This window comes from Enhydra lutris, unplaced genomic scaffold (assembly GCF_002288905.1).
Source record: "Enhydra lutris kenyoni isolate GAN:26980312 unplaced genomic scaffold, ASM228890v2 scaffoldscaffold130, whole genome shotgun sequence".
Taxonomy (NCBI): Eukaryota; Metazoa; Chordata; class Mammalia; order Carnivora; family Mustelidae; genus Enhydra; species Enhydra lutris.
Window position 1 is genome coordinate 167271 of NW_019154214.1, and position 19437 is coordinate 186707.

The 19437-nt window shown below is 43.6% G+C and overlaps 1 protein-coding gene across 1 annotated transcript in view; it reads right to left on the reverse strand.

The window, feature by feature from the left end:
* The window catches only part of LOC111139961 (protein WWC3-like), a 157686-nt gene that overhangs the window by 16585 nt on the left and 121664 nt on the right, over positions 1–19437 (reverse strand). The window contains exons 11-19 of the mRNA XM_022492354.1: positions 19108–19433; positions 13557–13677; positions 12707–12781; positions 11820–11906; positions 10542–10734; positions 9724–9891; positions 9210–9361; positions 7714–7879; positions 1717–1792 (exon numbers count right to left, since the gene is read on the reverse strand). Of these exons, the coding sequence (XP_022348062.1) occupies positions 1717–1792; positions 7714–7879; positions 9210–9361; positions 9724–9891; positions 10542–10734; positions 11820–11906; positions 12707–12781; positions 13557–13677; positions 19108–19433 (1364 nt within the window). The remainder of the gene's footprint in view (positions 1–1716; positions 1793–7713; positions 7880–9209; positions 9362–9723; positions 9892–10541; positions 10735–11819; positions 11907–12706; positions 12782–13556; positions 13678–19107; positions 19434–19437) is intronic.

The following is a 19437-nucleotide window of genomic DNA, read 5'->3' on the forward strand; positions in this document are numbered from 1 at the left end:
AATTTCTGGGTGAGTTCACAGGTGTTCTGAATGGTTTGATAGCTATCTAGCTAAATTCCTGGGACCAGATGAAATTAAGGTCTCCTACTCCTCTGCCATTTTGGACCTCCTCCTTCCTCTTTTATTTTTGTTTTTTTTGTTTTGTTTTGTTTTACCCAGCCCATGACGCTACACCATTTATGCAACTGGCTTTCTCTCCTTCTCTTACTGTCTTCCTCTTAACCTTCTCAACAATGTAGGGTCATATCATGCTCTGATATTCTACATATTTTCTTGCTGCATGTTGTAACTCCACACATTAGTCATCGAGAAAAATCAAGACAAGTCATTATCTTTTTTGAGGAAACTGAGTCACATGAAAGTGGACTAATTCAGAATCAGAACTATACCTTCAGTCTTCTGACATCTAGCCTCTCAAGATGTGAGTCATTAGACCTATGTGACACCACCTCCCAAACCAAGTAATGACAGGCTCAATTTTAATCCTAAGAAGTGATAACCTAATGTTTTTATTTCTTAATTCCAAATGAGGGTCTAATAAAGATCTGTTACCTTAAACCACCAACCAACTATATACACACAAACACATACATACACATTTATGAGGATGAAAAGATCTTAATTATTCACTGTATGAGGGAGAAGTATATCAGAAATGATGAGAGGATTTCTTTGTTTAAAAAATTATAACACAGGGGTGCCTGGTTGGCATGGTTGGTCAGTGTTGATTCTTGGTTTCAGCTTGGGTTGTGATCTGAGGGTGGTCGGATCAAACACATTAGGCTCTAACTCCGCTCAGTGTGTGCTTTGGATTCTCCCTCCCTCTCCTTGTTCCTCCTGCTTGTGCTCCCTCTCTCACTTTCTATCTATCTAAAATAAATAAATCTTTAAAAAATTATACACACAAAAGGGCAATCAAAACTTTTGTTCTGCTGTAAGCTTTAGTTAAGCAAATACTGTGTAATAAGATGAAAAGATTTTGTATATGCAGTTTTAGACCAATGGTTTCCATTCAATGGGACATGCCCTTAGGGACAGTTATTGCAACAAAATCATAAATCCAATAGCCTATCAGCATTATTTAGTGAGCACGACAATGTCTATGTGTAGTATTTCCCATATATGCACAAGATATTTTTGTGTATATATGGTATGCTACATAATTTAAGCACATAATAATTTATGTTTTTAAGATTTTATTTATTTGAGAGAGAGTGCATGAGCAGATGGAGGAGCACAGAGAGAGTGAGAAGCAGACTCTCCACTGAACAAGGAGCCTAAGACAGTACTCATTTCCAGGATCTTGGGAGCATGACCTGAGCTGAAGGCAGATGCTAACAGAGCCAGCCACCCAAGTGCCCTAACACAATAATTTTAAGAACACTGCTGAATTAGTAATTAATTTGGTAGTTCTCACCTGGGGTCAACCATGTGTCAGAGAAGACATCTGTCATCTCAAAGGACTTTTGACTGCAAAAGTTAGGGAGAAGGAGAGTAATATCTCCATTTAGCACAAGGATAGCAGGGATGCTGCTAAAAATGCGGATATAAAAATAGCCTGCACAACTAAGAATGATCTGGTCCCAAATTTCAGCAGTGTTGCTCCTGAAAAAAATAGCTGTACTAAATTATGATTTATAACTATTAATCATCAACAGCTTCAAGTACAACTATCACATGGAAATCTGGGATTTTTTTTTCTCATTAAAAGCATACCTGCATGGAAAGGCAAGGTAACTACAACTGTACAAACTGAAGCAGCAAAACTTGAAAGGTCTGGTGTGGAAAAACACTGAAGTAAGAAAATAAAATCAAGAAGAAGAACCCTAAAGACTGAAAACGTTAATTTTATTTCTATCATAAGACGGGAAATAATCAAGATTAGAGCAGATCAAGGAGTAGAAACCAGAGATACAATAGAACGTATCAATGAAACTAGAAGCTGGTTTTTTCAAAGAATCAATAAGATTGATAAACCACTGGCCACACAAATCCAAAAGAAAAGAGAGAAAGCCCAAATTCATAAAATTATGAATGAAAAGGGAGGATCACAACTAACACCAAGGAAGTAGAAACAATCATCAGAAGTTATTATCAACAGTTATATGCCAATAAGCTAAGCAACCTAGATGAAATGGATGCATTCCTGGAAAACTATAAACTCCTAAAATTGAACCAGGAAGAAACTGACAACCTGAATAGACCAATATCTAGTAATGAGATTGAAGCAGTGATCAAAAACCTCCCAAAAAAACAAGAACCCAGGACCTGATGGATTCCCTGGGGAATTCTACTAAACTTTCAAAGAAGAAATAACACCTATTCTCCTGAAGTGGTTTCAAAAAATTGAAACAGAAGGAAAACTTCCAGACTCTTTCTATGAAGCCAGCATTACCCTGATCCCCAAACGAGGCAGAGACCCTACCAAAAAGGAGAATTTCAGACCAATACCACTGATTAATATGGATGGTAAGATTCTCAACAAGATCCTAGCAAAGTGGATTCAACAGCACACTAAAAAGATTATCCACCATGACCAGGTGGGATTTATTCCTGGGGTACAAGGATGGTTCAACATTCGCAAATCAATCAACGTGATAGAACAAATTAATATGAGAAGAGAGAAGAACCACATGGTCCTCTCAACGTGAGACAGGAATCCAGCAGAATCCTAGAGGAGAATATAGGCAGTAACCTCTTTGATATCAGCCACAGCAACTTCTTTCAAGATATCTCTCCAAAGGCAAAGGAAACAAAAGCGAAGATGAACTTTTAGGACTTCTCAAAATCAAAAGCTTCTGCACAGCAAAGGAACAGTCAACAAAACAAAGAGGCAACCCACGGAATAGCAGAAGATATTCGCAAATGACAGTATAGACAAAAGGTTGATATCCAGGCTCTATAAAGAACTTTTCAAACTCAACACACACAAAACAGATAATCATGTCAAAAAATGGGCAGAAGACATGAACAGACACTTCTCCAATGAAGACATACAAATGCCTATCAGACACATGAAGAAATGTTCATCATCACTAGCATCAGGGAGATTCAAATGAAAACCACGTTGAGATACCACCTTACACCACTTAGAATGGCCAAAACTAGCAAGACAGGAAACAACATGTGTTGGAGAGGATGTGGAGAAAGGGGAACCCTCTTACATGGTTGGTAGGAATGCAAGTTGGTGCAGCCACTTTGGAAAACAGTGTGGAGATGCCTCAAGAAATTAAAAATAGAGCTTCCCTATGACCCTGCCATTGCACTACTGGGGATTTACCCCAAAGATACAGATGTAGTGAAAAGAAGGGCCATCTGTACCCCAATGTTTATAGCAGCAATGGCCACGGTCGCCAAATTGTGGAAAGAACCGAGATGCCCTTCAACGGACGAATGGATCAGGAAGATATGGTCCATATACACTATGGGAGTATTATGCCTCCATCAGATAGGATGAATACCCAACTTCTGTATCAACATGGATGGGAATAGAAGAAATTATGCTCAGTGAAATAAGTTAAGCAGAGAGAGTCAATTATCATATGGTTTCACTTATATGTGGAGCATAACAAATAGCATGGAGGACAAGGGGAGTTAGAGACGAGAAGGCAGTTGAGGGAAATTGGAAGGGGAGGTGAACCATGAGAGACTATGGACTCTGAAAAACAACCTGAGGGTTTTGAAGGGGGAGGGAGTGGGAGGTTGGGGGAGCCAGGTGGTGGGTATTGGGGAGAGCACGTATTGCATGGAGCACTGGGTGTGGTGCATAAACAACGAATTCTGTTACACTGAAAAGAAATTAAAAAAAAAAAAAAAAAGAAAGAAAAAAAATGATACAGAAAATTTTAAAAACATCATTAATACCAGTGTGGACCCTGAGGCATGGAGAGTTTAAAGGACTGGCCCAAACCACACAGCCAGGAAGCTGCAGAACTGGACATGAACGAGATGCAGCTGCCTGTGAAAATCCTGCATAGATTCAGCTTCAGGATTGTTTCCTGGTTCTTATCTTTGCTCCCCAGTGGCTCTCATGATCTCAGGCACAAATGGCCAATGGGATACGAAGATAAAAGTGCTTTTAAAGAGAAAAAAGAGCAAAACTCTTGAAAGTTGACATTGGGGGGCGCCTGGGTGGCTCAGTGGGTTAAGCCACTGCCTTCGGCTCAGGTCATGATCTCGGGGTCCTGGGATCGAGCCCCGCATCGGGCTCTCTGCTCGGCGGGGAGCCTGCTTCCTCCTCTCTCTCTGCCTGCCTCTCTGCCTGCTTGTGATCTCTCTCTGTCAAATAAATAAATAAAATCTTTAAAAAAAAAAAAAAAAGAAAGTTGACATTGGGAGATAAAGCTAATAGAACTGGTATTATTTAGCCAGGTGAAGAGAAGGCTGAATTGCCATGTTGGTTTGTGAAGGATTGTGACACACTGGACTGTGGAGAGCTGGGATTTATCCCCTTCTCCACAAAGGACTCAGGACAGCAGTGGAAAGTTTCCTAGGAACATTAATTATAAAACAGTAGAGGATTGTTGGGTAAGGACATGAATCTACTCAGGAAATAATCTCACCCTCCACTATCCTTCTTCCCAACTGTGCTTATACACTATTCTTAATTCTCATAATTTTTGTAATAATTAAAGTATAGAGTGAAATGGGAAAAAAAAAAAAAAGAAATCAGTTGCATTTCCATACACCAACAACAAGACAGAAGAAAGAGAAATTAAGGAGTAGATCCCATTTACAATTGCACCCAAAACCGTAAGATACCTAGGAATAAATGTAACCGGAGAGGCAAAGAATGAATATTCAGAAAACTATAGAACACTCATGAAAGAAAGTGAGGAAAATTCAGAGAATGGAAAAACATCCCATGCTGAGGGATTGGAAGAACTAATATAGTTTATATGTCTATGCTACCTAGAGCAATCTACACATTCAATGCCATCACCATCAAAAGTATCTTCAACAATTTTCACAGAGCTGGCACCAGAAAAGACCCCAAATAGCCAAAGGAATGTCGAAAAAGAAAACCAAAGCTGGAAGCATCAAAATCACAGAATTCAAGCTGTCTGACAAAGCTGTGATCATCAAGACAGTATGGTATTGACACAAAGACATACACATTGAGCAATGGGATACAGAAAAAAAGAACGCAGAAATGGACCCTCAACTCTACGGTCAACCAATCTTCAACAAAGCAGAAGAGAATGTCCAATGGGAAAAAAGAGAGTCTCTGCAACAAATGGTGCTAGGAAAAATGAACAGCTACATGCGGAAGAATGAAACTAGACCATTGTCTTACAAAGATAACCCAAAATAGATGAAAGACCTAAATGTGAGACCGGAATCCACCAACATCATAGAGGAAAATACTGGCAGCACCTTCTTTGGCCTCAGCCTCAGTATCTTCTTGATAAAGAAGGCAAGAGAAACAAAAGCAAAAATGAACTATTGAGAGTTCATCAAGAAAAAGGTTTTTGTACAGGAAAAGAAACAGTCAACAAAATTAAAAGTCAGCCTTCAGAATGGGAGATGATATTCACAAATGACATAACAGATAAAGGGCTAGTATTTAAAGTCCATAAAGAACTTACCAAACTCAACACCCAAAAAACAAAAAATCTAGTCAAGAAATAGAAAACATGAAAGGAAAATTCTCTAGTGAAGAAAGACAAATAGCCCACAGACACATGAAAAAATGCTGAATATCACTTAGCAACAGGAAATCAAATCAAAATGACAGTGAGATCCCACTCACACCAACTGGAATGGCTAAAATGAACAAGACACGAAACAACAAATAATGGCAAGGATGTGGAGAAAGGGGAATCCTGTTACACTGTTGGTGGGAATGCAAGCTGATGCAGCCACTTTGGAAAACAGTGTGGAGGTTTCCAAAAAGTTAGAAATAGAGCCAACCTATGATGCAGCAATCGCACTACTGGGTAATAATACAAAGATACAAATGTAGTGATCCAAAGGGGCAAGTGCACCCCAATGTTTACAGCAGCAATGTCCCCAATAGCCAAACTATGGAAAGAACCTAGATGTCTAACAGAAGAATGGATAAGGAAGAATGATGTGCATACAGACACACACACACATACAATGGAATATTACTCAGTTATCAAAAAAAAATAAATGTTGCCATTTAGAAAAACATGGGTAGAACAAGAGGGTATTATCCTAAGTGAAATAAGTCAGTCAGTCAGAGAAAGACAAATACCATAGGATTCATTCATATGTGGAATTTAAGAAACAACACAGATGAAAAAATAAGATAAAAACAAAGACGGAGGCAAATCACAAAAGACTCTAACTGTAAGAAACAAACTGAGGGTTGCTAGAGGGGAGGCAGAATGGGTAACTGGGTGATGGGCATTAATGAGAGGTCATGATGGAAGGAGCACTAGATGTTATATACGAGTGATAAATCACTGAACTTTATCTCTGAAATTAATATTACACTACATGTTACCTAAACTGAATTTAAAAAAAGAAAAGAAATGAGCAGAAGACATGAAGAGACATTTTTCCATCTGGATGGAAAATTCCATCCGGATGGAAGACATTTTGGCCATCTGGATGGCCAAAAGACAGATGACGAGATGTTCAACATCATTTATCATCATGGAAATGCAAATCAAAACCACAATGAGATACCACATCACACTTGTCAGAATGGCTAAAATTAACAACACAGGAAACAAGTGTTGGTGAGTATACAGAAAAGGAAACCATCTTACAGCATTGGTGGGAATGCAAGCAGTTAGAGTGGCAAGCAGCCACTCTACAAAACAGAATGGAGGTGGCTCCAAATAGTTCTTAAAACAGAACTATCATACAATCCAGCAATTACACTTCTAGGTATTTAGTGAATGGAGAGAAAATACTGTTTCAAAGGGACACATGCACCCTGATGTTTATAGCAGGATTATGAATAATAGCCAAACTATGGAAAGAGTCCAAGTGCTCACCAATAGATGAATAAGATGTGATACTCTTGCCATCTGTAGTGCCATGAATGGAGAGAGTATTAGGCTGAGCAAAATACATCAGAGAAAGAGAAACATCATATGATTTCACTCATGTGGAATTTCAGAAATACAACACCAAAGCAAAGTTTAAAAAAAAAAAAGATTAAGGGAAATGAGAAACATCCTTCTTTCATTATGTATGTTTTTTTAACGTGTAACTTACGTTACATGTATAACATGTCCTGATAGTAACTTCTTCATGTACAACTGATCAGTGGCAGTCATTTTAGAGTTATAGCTAGACAAAAGTAAATTCAAAATGGATGAAAGACATCAATGTAAGACATTAAACTATCAAAATCCTTGAGGAGAACACAGGCAGTAATTTCTCGGACACTGGCTATTAAGAATATCTTTCTGGATATGCCTTGTAAATCAAGAGAAATAAAAGCAAGAACAAACTCCTAGGGCTACTTCTCTCCCTTGGCTCTCTGCAAAATGCCCCCTTGGGTACAGCCCCCTGATCCAACTGGTCCATCTCACACCACACCATCCCCACAGCCACTGTCACAGGGAGAGTCTGCAAGTAAGCCACGGAGTTCTGCTCTCACGTCCGTCTCCTCCACCCATCCACTCCCGTTTAGCGTGGGGGAGGCACACATGCCCTCCTTCCAGGGCCGTGCCTGGGGTGGGCAGCAGACCATCGGGGGGACCCAGAAGTCCCCTGAGCCTTTCCACTCACCTTCAGAGGTGGGGGCTGAAGTTTTTCGGGGCTGTAAGGGTCGGCCTGGCCAGCAAATGCATGTCCGTGGAGGGCGTCACCGCCCACGCAGCAGGGCTCCGGGTGCGGGGGGCTGGTCTGGGCACAGCTGTTGCAGCCGCTGTCCACCGAGTGGGCGTGCCAGCTCCTGCAGGCAGATGTTGCAGAAGCCCCCAGCGTGTGGGACAAGGTGGCCTTCTTCCCCTTCCTCTTTTCTTCCCCAACTTCCTCTGGCCGCCCCGCCCTCTGTCCTTTATCAGGAATTCTCCCATGAATTTTACTAGTGTGGGGTGAGTGGAACCAATGGTATTAGCTCTCCAGATTTCCTGTTTTTCATTTTGTGGATCTTTCACTTTCCTTCCCATCCCATACATAAAACATTCTGTGAAATCACCATTGAATTTGGTAAAAAAACAAAACAAAACAAAACAAACAAACAAACAACAAAAAAAAAACACCTCGCCAGAACGGACGTGTCACAAAAACAAAAGATACTGTTTCTTACAAAACTGGAAAAACAGCACATCACTGGACCAGGTGCCCTGCCACAGACGCACCCAGCAAGACCTATGCGCTGTCAGTGGTCGCACACAGGCACTCTTCCCATCAAGTCAAAGGGCCCGTTTTCTAGGGGACATGACATGCCGAGGCCTTTCAGTAAAAGGGCCTGTGTGTCTCTAGCACCCAAGGTCAGCACCCTGAGCCCTCCCCCCCTGCCTCCCCCCCCCCCGCCTGGCTTCCCACCAGCCATTGAATACCATACTCTAGCCCTCCACCATGCACTTTCCCTCCCTGCAGTAAATTCAGGCAAAGCCATTCAGAAGCAGCAGGAAGCTTTAGAAACAGGACACTCTTCGTGGAACATGTGGAAGTAGAGCAGTAGCAAGGTGCCTCCAGAAGGGATCAGACAGAAGTAAATGAAGAGTGCATGACTTTAGGTAATATGTCCAGAACAGGCCAATCCATGCAGATGAAAGGCAACGGGCAGTGGTCAGGGCCAGGGTAACGGCTATTATGAGGGTCAGGTTTCTTTCTGATGTGATGAAATTGCCCAAATTGAATTGTGCTGAAGGTGGTATAATTCTGTGAGTCTACCAAAGAGCACTGACCCTAACATAGGGAGATCAGACCTCCAAAAGTCATTTGAAAACAACTTAAAGGGACCTTTTATCAATCCTGGCAGAGCCAAATTGCTGGTAGTCACTACTACAATTCCAGAACCATTCCACAATAGGTGGAAAAGATGAAAAGTCTGCATGGGGAGCTAGGGAACAGAGATAAAGGCACTGCTTCCTCTGGAGCATCCAGACTTTTAGGTGGCACCAAGTGTGTACAGCACATTATACAGAGTTGCAGAAGAGAAAGCCACCTGTACCAAATTCCTCTGCCAGGGCATAGCTTCATAGCACTGGGCCCTGTGGGCCCCCAAAAGTATTCTTCATATTCCAGATGTGCAAAAGGGGTGTGTCTTGCCCTACCTCTTGGACATGGCCTCAGTCAGCTCCTCCTTCCGCCCCATCTCGAGGATCTCGTCCTCCGCGCACTCCAGCTTGACCCGCTCCTCCGCCAGCTCGCGCTCCACAGCCTGCAGCTGGGCTGTGGTTCTGGCCAGCAGTGCTGTCACGGCGTCCTGCAGGGGGTGGGAGCAGTGCAGTACAAGGTCAGGCCTGCGCCCTGGCTGGCTGCCCTCCTCGACTCTCCAGGAACAAGGAGCTCCAGCTGCGCCAGCGGGATAGGCCCGGGCCACCTCGTGGAGCTCTGAGGGCTCAAGTTTTTAAACCACCAACGCATCACCCCCCATCACTAGCTCGTCTACATTAAAGCCATGGTCATGAATGGCCACACACACCAAAACCTCCCATTCCCGTGCCTTCCCTTGAACCTGCCTCTTGGGCACGGCGGTGCTCCGATGCTAAGCGCGCAGAGACTCTCGTGAGAGACGAAGCCCCTGGGACAGTGGGTGCCCGCAGCGCGAGAGGTGGGCACACGTACCATCTTCCCAATGGCGGTGGCTTGTGCCAGGTCCCCAGCAGCACCCCCCTGCTGCTCGCTCTCCCTCGCCCCGGGCGGCCCGCAGCTGCTGAACACCTGCACCGCGTACCAGCGCAGCTGCATTTCGCTGGACCCCTCGTAGTCGGCCAGGTTGATCTGAGCAATGCCCTGCACGGGTGTTTAAAAAAAGAAAAGCAGAACTCATAGTAAATTCTCATAGTAAAATTTGATCTGTAGTTTATCTGAAATTCAAATTTAACTGCTAATCCTAAATTTGCCAAATCTGCCAACCCTAATCAGTTTTCTCAACTGAAAATGGGAATAAATATAGAAGTTTTACAAGTATTAGATGATATAATATTTATATTTATATTATTTAAAGTACAATGCGCTTGGCAAGATAAATATTTCTATCATCCACTTCTGTTATTTCACCTACAAAGATCACTTAATGTTATGACGATTTCTGAGCAACACACCACAGTAAAAAAGAAGGAGGGGAGAAAGGGAAAGAAATGAAGGGTCAGAGATAGAGAAAAAAGATAGAGACAGGTACAAAGACAAGGAGTACAGACAAAAGAGAAAAAAAGAAAGGAAGGAAGGAAGGAAGGAAGGAAGGAAGGAAGGAAGGAAGGAAGGAAGGAAGGAGGGAGGCAAAAGATTAGTGTGAAAAGAAAAAATAAATGACAATAAAGGGCAGAAAGACTAGAAGAGAGGGGGTGGGACACAGATTAAGACAGATTGAACAGAAAGAAAGGAAGGAGAGAGCAGTAAAGATCAGAAAATGATGGGAGCATGGGGAATAGGGAAGGACATACCAGCAGTTCCTCCTGCAGCTGCTGAGTCAGCACACACACGTACAGCTGCAGTGACTTCAACGTCAACATGCTTGAATGCACAGGGATTCTGAAAATTTCATTAAATACCAGGGGGGCCTGGAATTCCAGAGCCTTAGAGCAGTAGGTGCTCGGGGCGCCAGAGTCGACCGGCGGCACATAGACCCGGATGTGTCTGGAGCCAGAGAGAGGGAAGAAAAAACAGAGACGTGACACTCCCTGACACGTCTGTGCGACACAATGCACACACTTCATGTATGTGGATACGCACTCCCCTGCTCGGATGCCCAAGGGCAGAATTTTAAAGTCTTTTGGAAAAGGTCCTCTTCTCAACTAAGAGTAAGCCCAGGAACTGACGTGCCCCCTGCGACCAGGGGAGAAACACTCATGAAGAGAAAGGCTCCCAAGTCAGGAGCTAGGACTTTGGAAGGAGTCGGACACAGGTCCTGCTTTCGCCGGCTTTGCGGGAAGCCGCCTGCGCTGCTCTCTCCACGGCCTCCCGGCTCCCTCTTCAAGCTCCGCGTGCCTGGCCTCCAACACCGCTCATACCAACCTGGGCTTTCTGCTCTGTCCACCTCCAGCACGGAACAAACGAGAAGTGCAAACACCAGCTGCAAAGTACACCATGAGGGTGGGCAAAATCACAGTGTGAGCCCGCGGCCACTGACAACTGCTTTGAAGACAAGCTTTAAAAACTCCTGGAAAGGCTTGCACCCTTGGGCTCAAGAAAACCATGAGCGGTGCGCTCTGTGGCCAGGTGAGGGGCCCCAGTGCACAGTCATTCCGGGCCACAGGGCTCCCAGAGGTCACATCTTCCAATGGCAACAACACATATTTCCTTCTTCACTCAGAGAAGAGCCCCAGGACGTGGCCAGAAGCCTTTTCATTCACTTTGCAGCATCACAGACCTGAGTGTTAACACATGACCCAGCCCAAGGGCAGGATGGACATTTTAAACCAAAATGCTGCTACTTAGCATCACTGTAGCACATTACCAGTCTGGCTCCATGAACTTCATCTGCATCAAATAAGAACTACTCTTTTTAAAACTTATAACCCTTTCTATTTCAGACATTGTGTGGTATCTTATTAGGAATAAACTTTGAAATTCAGGTTCCAAATGGTCTTTTCCCTCCCCAAACTGCTGAGGAGAACAAGTGAGTGAGCAAGACTGTGTGAAGACTGCCCAGGAGCTGCCATCCATGGTTGGAGCTATTCACCAGGTCCCCAAACCAAAATACTGCCAACAAGCCATCTTACATTTTGCAATCTTTCTTCATGACCAGTTTAGCAAAATTCTTTAGTTGGAACAAGTTCACAAGAAGACATCCGCTGGCACTGTCGAGCCTAGGAAATGAAACAGAACCTCATAGGCTGCACATTCCCCATAGTGGAAACCTCCTGGTTACTCACATACAGCAGCAGCCCTCTGCTGAGGATGCCTTTAACCCTCATGTGCCCAGAACATGTGAAATGTCTGGAGACATTCTGACAACCCTGACTGGGTGCAGATGGAGGTTATGTGTTACTGGTCCCTATGGAGTGGGGAACAGGGATGCTCCTCAACATCCTACAGCACACAGGTCAGCCCCCACAGTATAGAATGACCCAGTCCCAGATAGCAACAGTGCCATCATCAAGGAACATTGATTGGAACAGTAAGAGTGACCAAAACAAAGTCGTGCAGGACACTATGGGTTACTGTGATTAGAACTAGAAAACCTCTGTGTTGCAGACCACCAGGTTTCTCGCTCTGGTCACAAGGGGAAGGGCCTCCCACTATGCACTGCAACACACAAAAAACTCCAGGCAGAATGTGCAATCACTTTTCCAAGCATTCTGTGCCCCCAGCTTACAGCCCCAGGAGTCTGGCCGCATAAGAGGACAGATCCCTGCCACAAGCATAAGGGGACAGATCCCTGCCACAACGCTCAGTGTTGGAGAATGGCTATGGAGCCACTCCAGCCTAGCCGTCCTTCCCATAACCTCTGTCCCCTCTCGAGAGCCACTGAAGCAGGCCAGGCTGGGAGCACCAGCCAGACGGCGAGGGTCCCCGCATCCCTCCCGGCCTGGAAGTGCGGGTCACCGGGTGGGACCATCTACAGATCAGATCCAAGAGTGACAGGGAAGGAGTGTTCCGTACTCACAAAAGTCCCACGTGGATCTGGGGCCCTTCGTTCCCACAGGCGTCTCCGGACGCAGACTCGTCAACATCTCCATTCCTAAACAAAGCGGAGGATCCCCGGCATTACTGTCCAGCGCACAGGTGACCACAGGCTCACCAGAAGCTCTCTGGTGCTCCCGGCGCTTCTTACCGCCAGGGGCTTTCTTACGCTGTGACTTAAATGACCTCTGATTGTGACGGAAAGGACACAGCAGGCTCCTGACATACCTCCGTGGGGACCTGCCTACAAAGTGCTATTGTCTTTGAGCAAACTAGCTCGGGAAACCACTCCAAACCACGGGCACTACTTGGGGCAAACTTCCGAACTAACTCTTACACCATGTGTGACAAGTAAAATGGGTGATAGACACTGGGAAGGAAACAATGATGTCAAACATGTCAAATCAAAACACAGCCCAGAATCCCAAGAGGTGTTCTGTCGTTACGAAGGGATTCCTCTAGCTTAGGAAAGAGGGGAAGGAGGGAGAACATTCACTTCTAACGAGTGCCCTTTCTAGAAGGGCAGGTCTCTCTTGTCCACTGGCTCTCCTTTTCAAGGTAGCAGGGGCTTGGGCCTCCAGCTGACCAGGGCCAGACAGGAGGAAGTCATGCTCAAGCCACGGAAGGAGGGCCATCCTCCAGCCGCCACACAGAAGCCGGACTTTTCTTGGCGGGTTGCTAAGGCCCAACTACCACAGTGGAGAGAAGCCCAGAGGAGATGCTAACCTTGGAGACATACGTTTGCGACACTGCACAAGTCCCCGTACGCACACGTCTTGTGCCTGACAGTAACACTGTGGGAAGTCTGCTGAGGGGGGAGATCAGCTTCTAACCTTTTGTTCAGGGGCTCAAATACCCCGCTATCGCTCGCTAGCGAACAATCCGACAGGCATGCGGACACTTGGCGCGCTCTCCTCTCCAGCCTCCTGGCACTGTCTTCTTGAAGAGTCACTGCTATAAACAAAAGACACACCTGGGGTCAGCAGGTGACAGCATGGGGGGCCAGGGACCATGATGCCAAGAAATGAACACCATATGTTAGGGCACATACAGACTTACTAAGTGTTCCAAAGACACGCCAATCTATACAGAGACATCATATATACATGTGTATGTTTAAATTAGCTGCACTCATTTGTTTTATTACAAGAGTGTATAAGTGGGGAAGAGCAAAGGAAAGAAAGAAAATCTTAAGAAGGCTCCATGCTGTGTGCAGAATCTGATGTAGGATTCAACCTCATAACCCCATGATCATGACCTGAGCTGAAATCAACACTCGGAGGCTAACTGTCTGAGCTACCCATGCACCTTGCTGCACTCAATTTTAAGATTTTTAAGATTTTATTTATTTATTTGACAGAGAGAAATCACAAGTAGGCAGAGCAGCAGGCAGAGAAAGAGAGGGAAGCAGGCTCCCTTCTCAGCAGAGAACCCGATGCAGGGCTTGATCCCAGGACCCTGGGATCATGACCTGAGCGGAAGGCAGAGGCTTTAAATTTTAAACTGAAGTATACTTCTGACTGTTTCTTTAAAAGCTGTAAGCTGTTTGGAAAAATATTTGGAATCATAAAGCTCTTTTCAGGGGTGCCTGGGTGGCTCAGGGGTTAAAGCCTCTGCCTTTAGCTCAGGTCATGATCCCAGGGTCCTGGGATCAAGCCCTGCATTGGGTTCTCTGCTTAGCAGGGAGCCTGCTTCCTCCTCTCTCTGCCTGCCTCTCTGCCTACTTGTGATCTCTGTCAAATAAGTAAAATCTTTAAAAATAAATAAATAAATAAATCTCTTTTCACCTCCTTAATGAGCACACAGAACATAAGGTGATGGTGGGAAGCCCCTTCCCACTCTTAGAAGTCCTATCTGAAAGCCCCAGAAAGAAATGTTACCCCAGGGGTGCCTAGGTGGCTCAGTGGGTTAAGCTTCTGCCTTTGGCTCAGGTCATGATCCCAGGGTCCTGGGATCGAGCCCCGAAACGGGCTCTCTGCTCTGCAGGGAGCCTGCTTCCCTCTCTTTCTCCGCCTGCTGCTCTGCCTACTTGTGATTTCTCTCTATCAAATAAATAAATAAAATCTTTTAAAAAAAGAAGAAGAGTAAGAAATGTTACGCCAAACTACAATAGCAACTGCACTTGATGCATCACAAAGAAAGTACCTATGGGACTCACATACTTTGGTTTCTAACTGCAGTATTTTTCCCCAGTTCATGGTTAGGATATTATTTACAGGCCAGTTCATAAAAATAAACACTGAAACTTTTCCTCTCAGTAATTCAGCTATTGTTTCTATAATATTCTATATTTTTATTATGTAATAAAAGAAAAAAATAGAAGGAAAGGAAAGGAAAAATAGAGGAAAATAATTTTCTTATAATAAATGTGAAGATGTACATATATTTTATAAAGAAGCATGCTTAACTAAAAGAATTGAAATATTAAGCTCAAAAATGACAATCACTGACAGTATGATAGCTCTTCTCTCTGCTATCCTTGTGTGTTTTTATTATATTAGCTCTATAAATTGCAAATGTGGACATCTCTGCAACCCTTAAGCAAGGGAAATGGCTGTCTCCCAATGACCATGCCTCTTTTCAGTCAAATTATTATTCACACCAATTAAATCCAAACATGTTGAACAGCAGACAACACTTTTGGTCCTGTATGGTCTCTGGCTGAGGATCAACTGCAGGCAAAAGTTGACCTTCCAAAGGTCTGCAGTGCTGACCCTAAGATATTAGCAATTCCTTCCCGTCAAGGACAGAAGTTAGCCCCATTCTGGGGTAGCCAGAGATACACTCCCAATGTATACATCAGATTCCTGAAGCTCTGCTCATCACCCTTGTCACAGAAAGGGATCCCAAAATCCCAGACTCTGAATTACAGACTCCTCGGTTTGCTGCACATACCCCAGCAAACAAAACTGCTCACAATTTTCACATCCAGCCCTGATACTCACAGCATGGCTCCAATGTTACTTTAGGATATGGCCTTATGTTACTTTAAGGAAACAGCACAATGAAACAAAGTAACATCACATAACTGACAAAATGGGCAGTATCCTCAGGAGGGAAGAACAGAGGGGCAGATCCCAGCAAACCCTTTCAACCTTCAAAGCAACAAGATTAATCATGGGAAGCAATGTCAATGAAGTAAGAAATGTCACAAACACTTATTTTGCAAGATCTCTGACCTTTGCTATCATCAGAGACAGAAGGAAACTGAGACATCAAGAACAGCACTGCTTGACGTAAAGGAAGAAAATACAATGAGAATCACATTATAGGCAAATCTGTCAGCTGGAATATTAAAATAATAAAAGCCAGTAAAGTCTGGAAAAAATAGAGAAATAAATACATCAAGCTTTTATAAAAATATTAACCAACTCTAGTGCTACAAACATTAATGCAAAATAATAATAATAATGGTAACTACTGAGCTACACTAAAGTACAATATAAGATAACCCTTTTTTTGGCCACACCCCTCCCACACCAAATACAGATTCATTGCACAAAAATGTGCCTACGGCCTGACCAACAAGGTGAAGGAGAACTCCAAGGTCACTTACAGTGAACACTTATGTCCAGCTACATAAGGAAAGAGATACACACAGACACATGTACACACAAAGCACAAAGTGAGAAACTGTAGAACTCAAATACAGTATAAATTTAATAAAAATGTTAATAGATGAACAAAGTCCAAGTTTTTATGGATTCAGATTAGCAAATTCCAATGGCAAATCAAACTAGAAAAGGATTTCAAAATCATCACAACATTGGCTTTTAAAATCACAGGAAGATAAAAAGCTTAGTAAAAAAGGAAAGTATTTTTTTATTATTATGTTTAGTTAGCCACTGTATAGTACACCATTAGTTTTTGATGTAGTGTTCAATGATTCAATAGTTAAGTATAACACCCAGCACTCATCACAACACATGTTCTCCTTAATTCCCATCACCCTGTTAACCCCTCCCCCCACCCACTTCCCCTCTGAAATCCCCAGAATGTTTCCTGAGGTCCACAGTCTTTCATGGTTCATCAACCTCTCTGATTTCTCACCTTTGGATTTCCCTCCCTTCCTCTACAGTCCTCCGTGCATTGCTTATACTCCACATATGATAATTGTCTTTCTCTGCTCGACTTAATTCACTTAACATAACCCCTCCAGTTCCATCACTTCTGATGGCCGAGTAATATTCCTTTGTATATATGGACCACAACTTTACCCATTCATCTACTGAAGGACATCTTGGCTCCTTCCACAGTTTAGCTATTGTGGACACTGCTGTTGTGAACACTGGGGTGCATATGGCCCTTCTTATCACTACATCTGTATCCTTGGGGTAAATACCCAGTAGAGCAATTGCTGGGTCGTAGGGTCGTAGGGTAGCTCTATTCTTAAATGTAAAATATTTTTAAATTACAGTCTATTCCTTCACTCCTGTATCCAACTTTTAACCTCCTCAGATTGATTTAAAACACAATGGAAGAGCTTGGGCAATTTTAAGTTTTACCTTGTTAAAACTGTATGTTGCTTGAGTTCAAACTTAGACTGTACTATTCCTAGACAGACTGGAAAGTTGGGAGAAAACTACATGACTTTGGGCATCATAAATGAGATGTAGCATAACACAAACAGTACTAAGATCCTTGGAAAATTTACGAAGCTACAGTGACTCTAGGGTCTAGTTTCCTACGGGCATCTAAGAAAGTGGAAGTCACCTTGTGTGCAAACTGAAGCTGGTTACCCAATTCACTTCTCTGTGAGCACCCTCCACCATTCATTCACTGAATTAGTTGTTGTTGAGTTTATAAGGATCCAAGTTAAAGGATATCCTCATACAAGTTTCCACCAAGGGAAATCTTAGCACAGGCAAGTAAGTCCCTTTTACCAAGTTTGAACCATTACAAAATAAACCAACAAGTAGGAAGGAAAAATAAGTCAGGATTAGAAATTAAGACAGTTCTCCACTTCCCATCCTCTCTTTCACCTGGTCCAAAGAGGCCCTAACTTTTTTGTTGATTTTCTGAATAATCAGATTAAAACTCCTATATGTCAGCCTTTGGAGGAAAGCTGGCATGGGGAACAAAAGAAAGAAAAAGAAAAAGAAAAAAAAAATGGGCAATGAATGAAAATGGAAAAGTGAATCTTTGTTTAAAAAAAAAAAGTGAATGCGGGGGCGCCTGGGTGGCTCAGTGGGTTAAAGCCTCTGCTTTCAGCTCAGGTCATGATCCCAGGGTCCTGGGATCAAGCCCCACATCGGGCTCTCTGCTCCGTGGAGAGCCTGCTTCCTCCTCTCTCTCCCTGCCTGCCTCTCTGCCTACTTGTAATCTGTCTGTCAAATAAATAAATAAAAGCTTTAAAAAAAAAAAAAGTGAATGAAATTTTCATGTACATATGAATAACAGAAACGCTATAACCACAGATATTGGAGTTATACACGAGGAAAATTTGGGTACATGGAGAGGTAACATAATAATGAAGATGCCAAATAACCAAGGAACCACCTCAGAACATAACTGGCATCCAATTAAATATATAAGTATTAACAGGGATGGCTATGGTATATGTAAGTCATATAAGAATGGTGGTGAATTTAAAGGACCACAAAGATTAACTCTGGGGAGCCTGGGTGATTCAGTTGTTTTAAGTGTCTGGCTCAGCTCAGGTCATGATCACAGGGTCCTAGGATCAAGCCCCGCATGGAGCTCCCTGATCAATGGAGCGTCTCCCTCTCCCTCTAACTTCTTCTCCCTCTCCCTCTGACCACCGTTCTACCTACTCATGTTCTCTCTGTCCAAGAAATAAAATCTTTAAAAAAAAAAGATCAAATCTGCTGAATAGCAATGAAGCAGAGATGTGGTCAAAGACACACAATTGGTAGTTAATTGGGCAGGGATTTGAAGATCACCAGACAAAGTGATTTGACATAAATTACTAATGTTTACTGTCACATCATTTTAAAACTACACTGTTGTGGGATATTGTATTTGATAGAATTAAGTCCTTGAAAATTCCAAGGAGAAAGGATAAAGAAATGAAACCAAAGGAACAAAATTACAACAAAGGAAGTTGTAATTTCTGGTGGGTTACAAGCAAACACTGTGCATGTGATTCTTTCTTTTTTTTTTTAACAAGTAAGCACACCCTAGAAGTCTACTTTGAAAGACTACTCTGCCAGTTTTAATTATCTTTCCACAGAAGGCACTAAGCAAGCTTGCAGATGCAGAAACATCGACAATAGTATTGTGCAAACTAAACAAGGTTTGGGCCTTCCTAATTGTATCGATAGTCTTAAATTTAAAGTACACAAATGCAAGCTATTTCATCCCCAAAGCCGAAACTGCCGTTTCCCCAGCACGAGAAAAGCCGCAGCACGCCTCAGTACTCACTGGCAGCCGTGGGAGTGATGGTCGCTTGGGGTCCTCGCTCGCGAGGTCCTTCCCCATCCGTGGGGAACCCGTGCGGCTGAAGGGAGGCCGTGCCCTGCAAGTCTTCATCCCCCAAAGCAGAGGCCTGGGCCCGCAGTCTGTCGAAGGTGCCCAATTCGGGCACCTCGAAACTGTCCCCCAGTTGGGCCAAGGGCGAGTCGCGTGAGGCCGGGAAGAAGGGCGTGTCCAAGGGCGAACTCGGGGGAGACAGAGAGGACAGGGAGGAGCGGGAGGACAGGGAGGTCAAGGACTGTGGCGTGTCCAGGGAGCGCCTCTGCTTGTGGAAGCCCG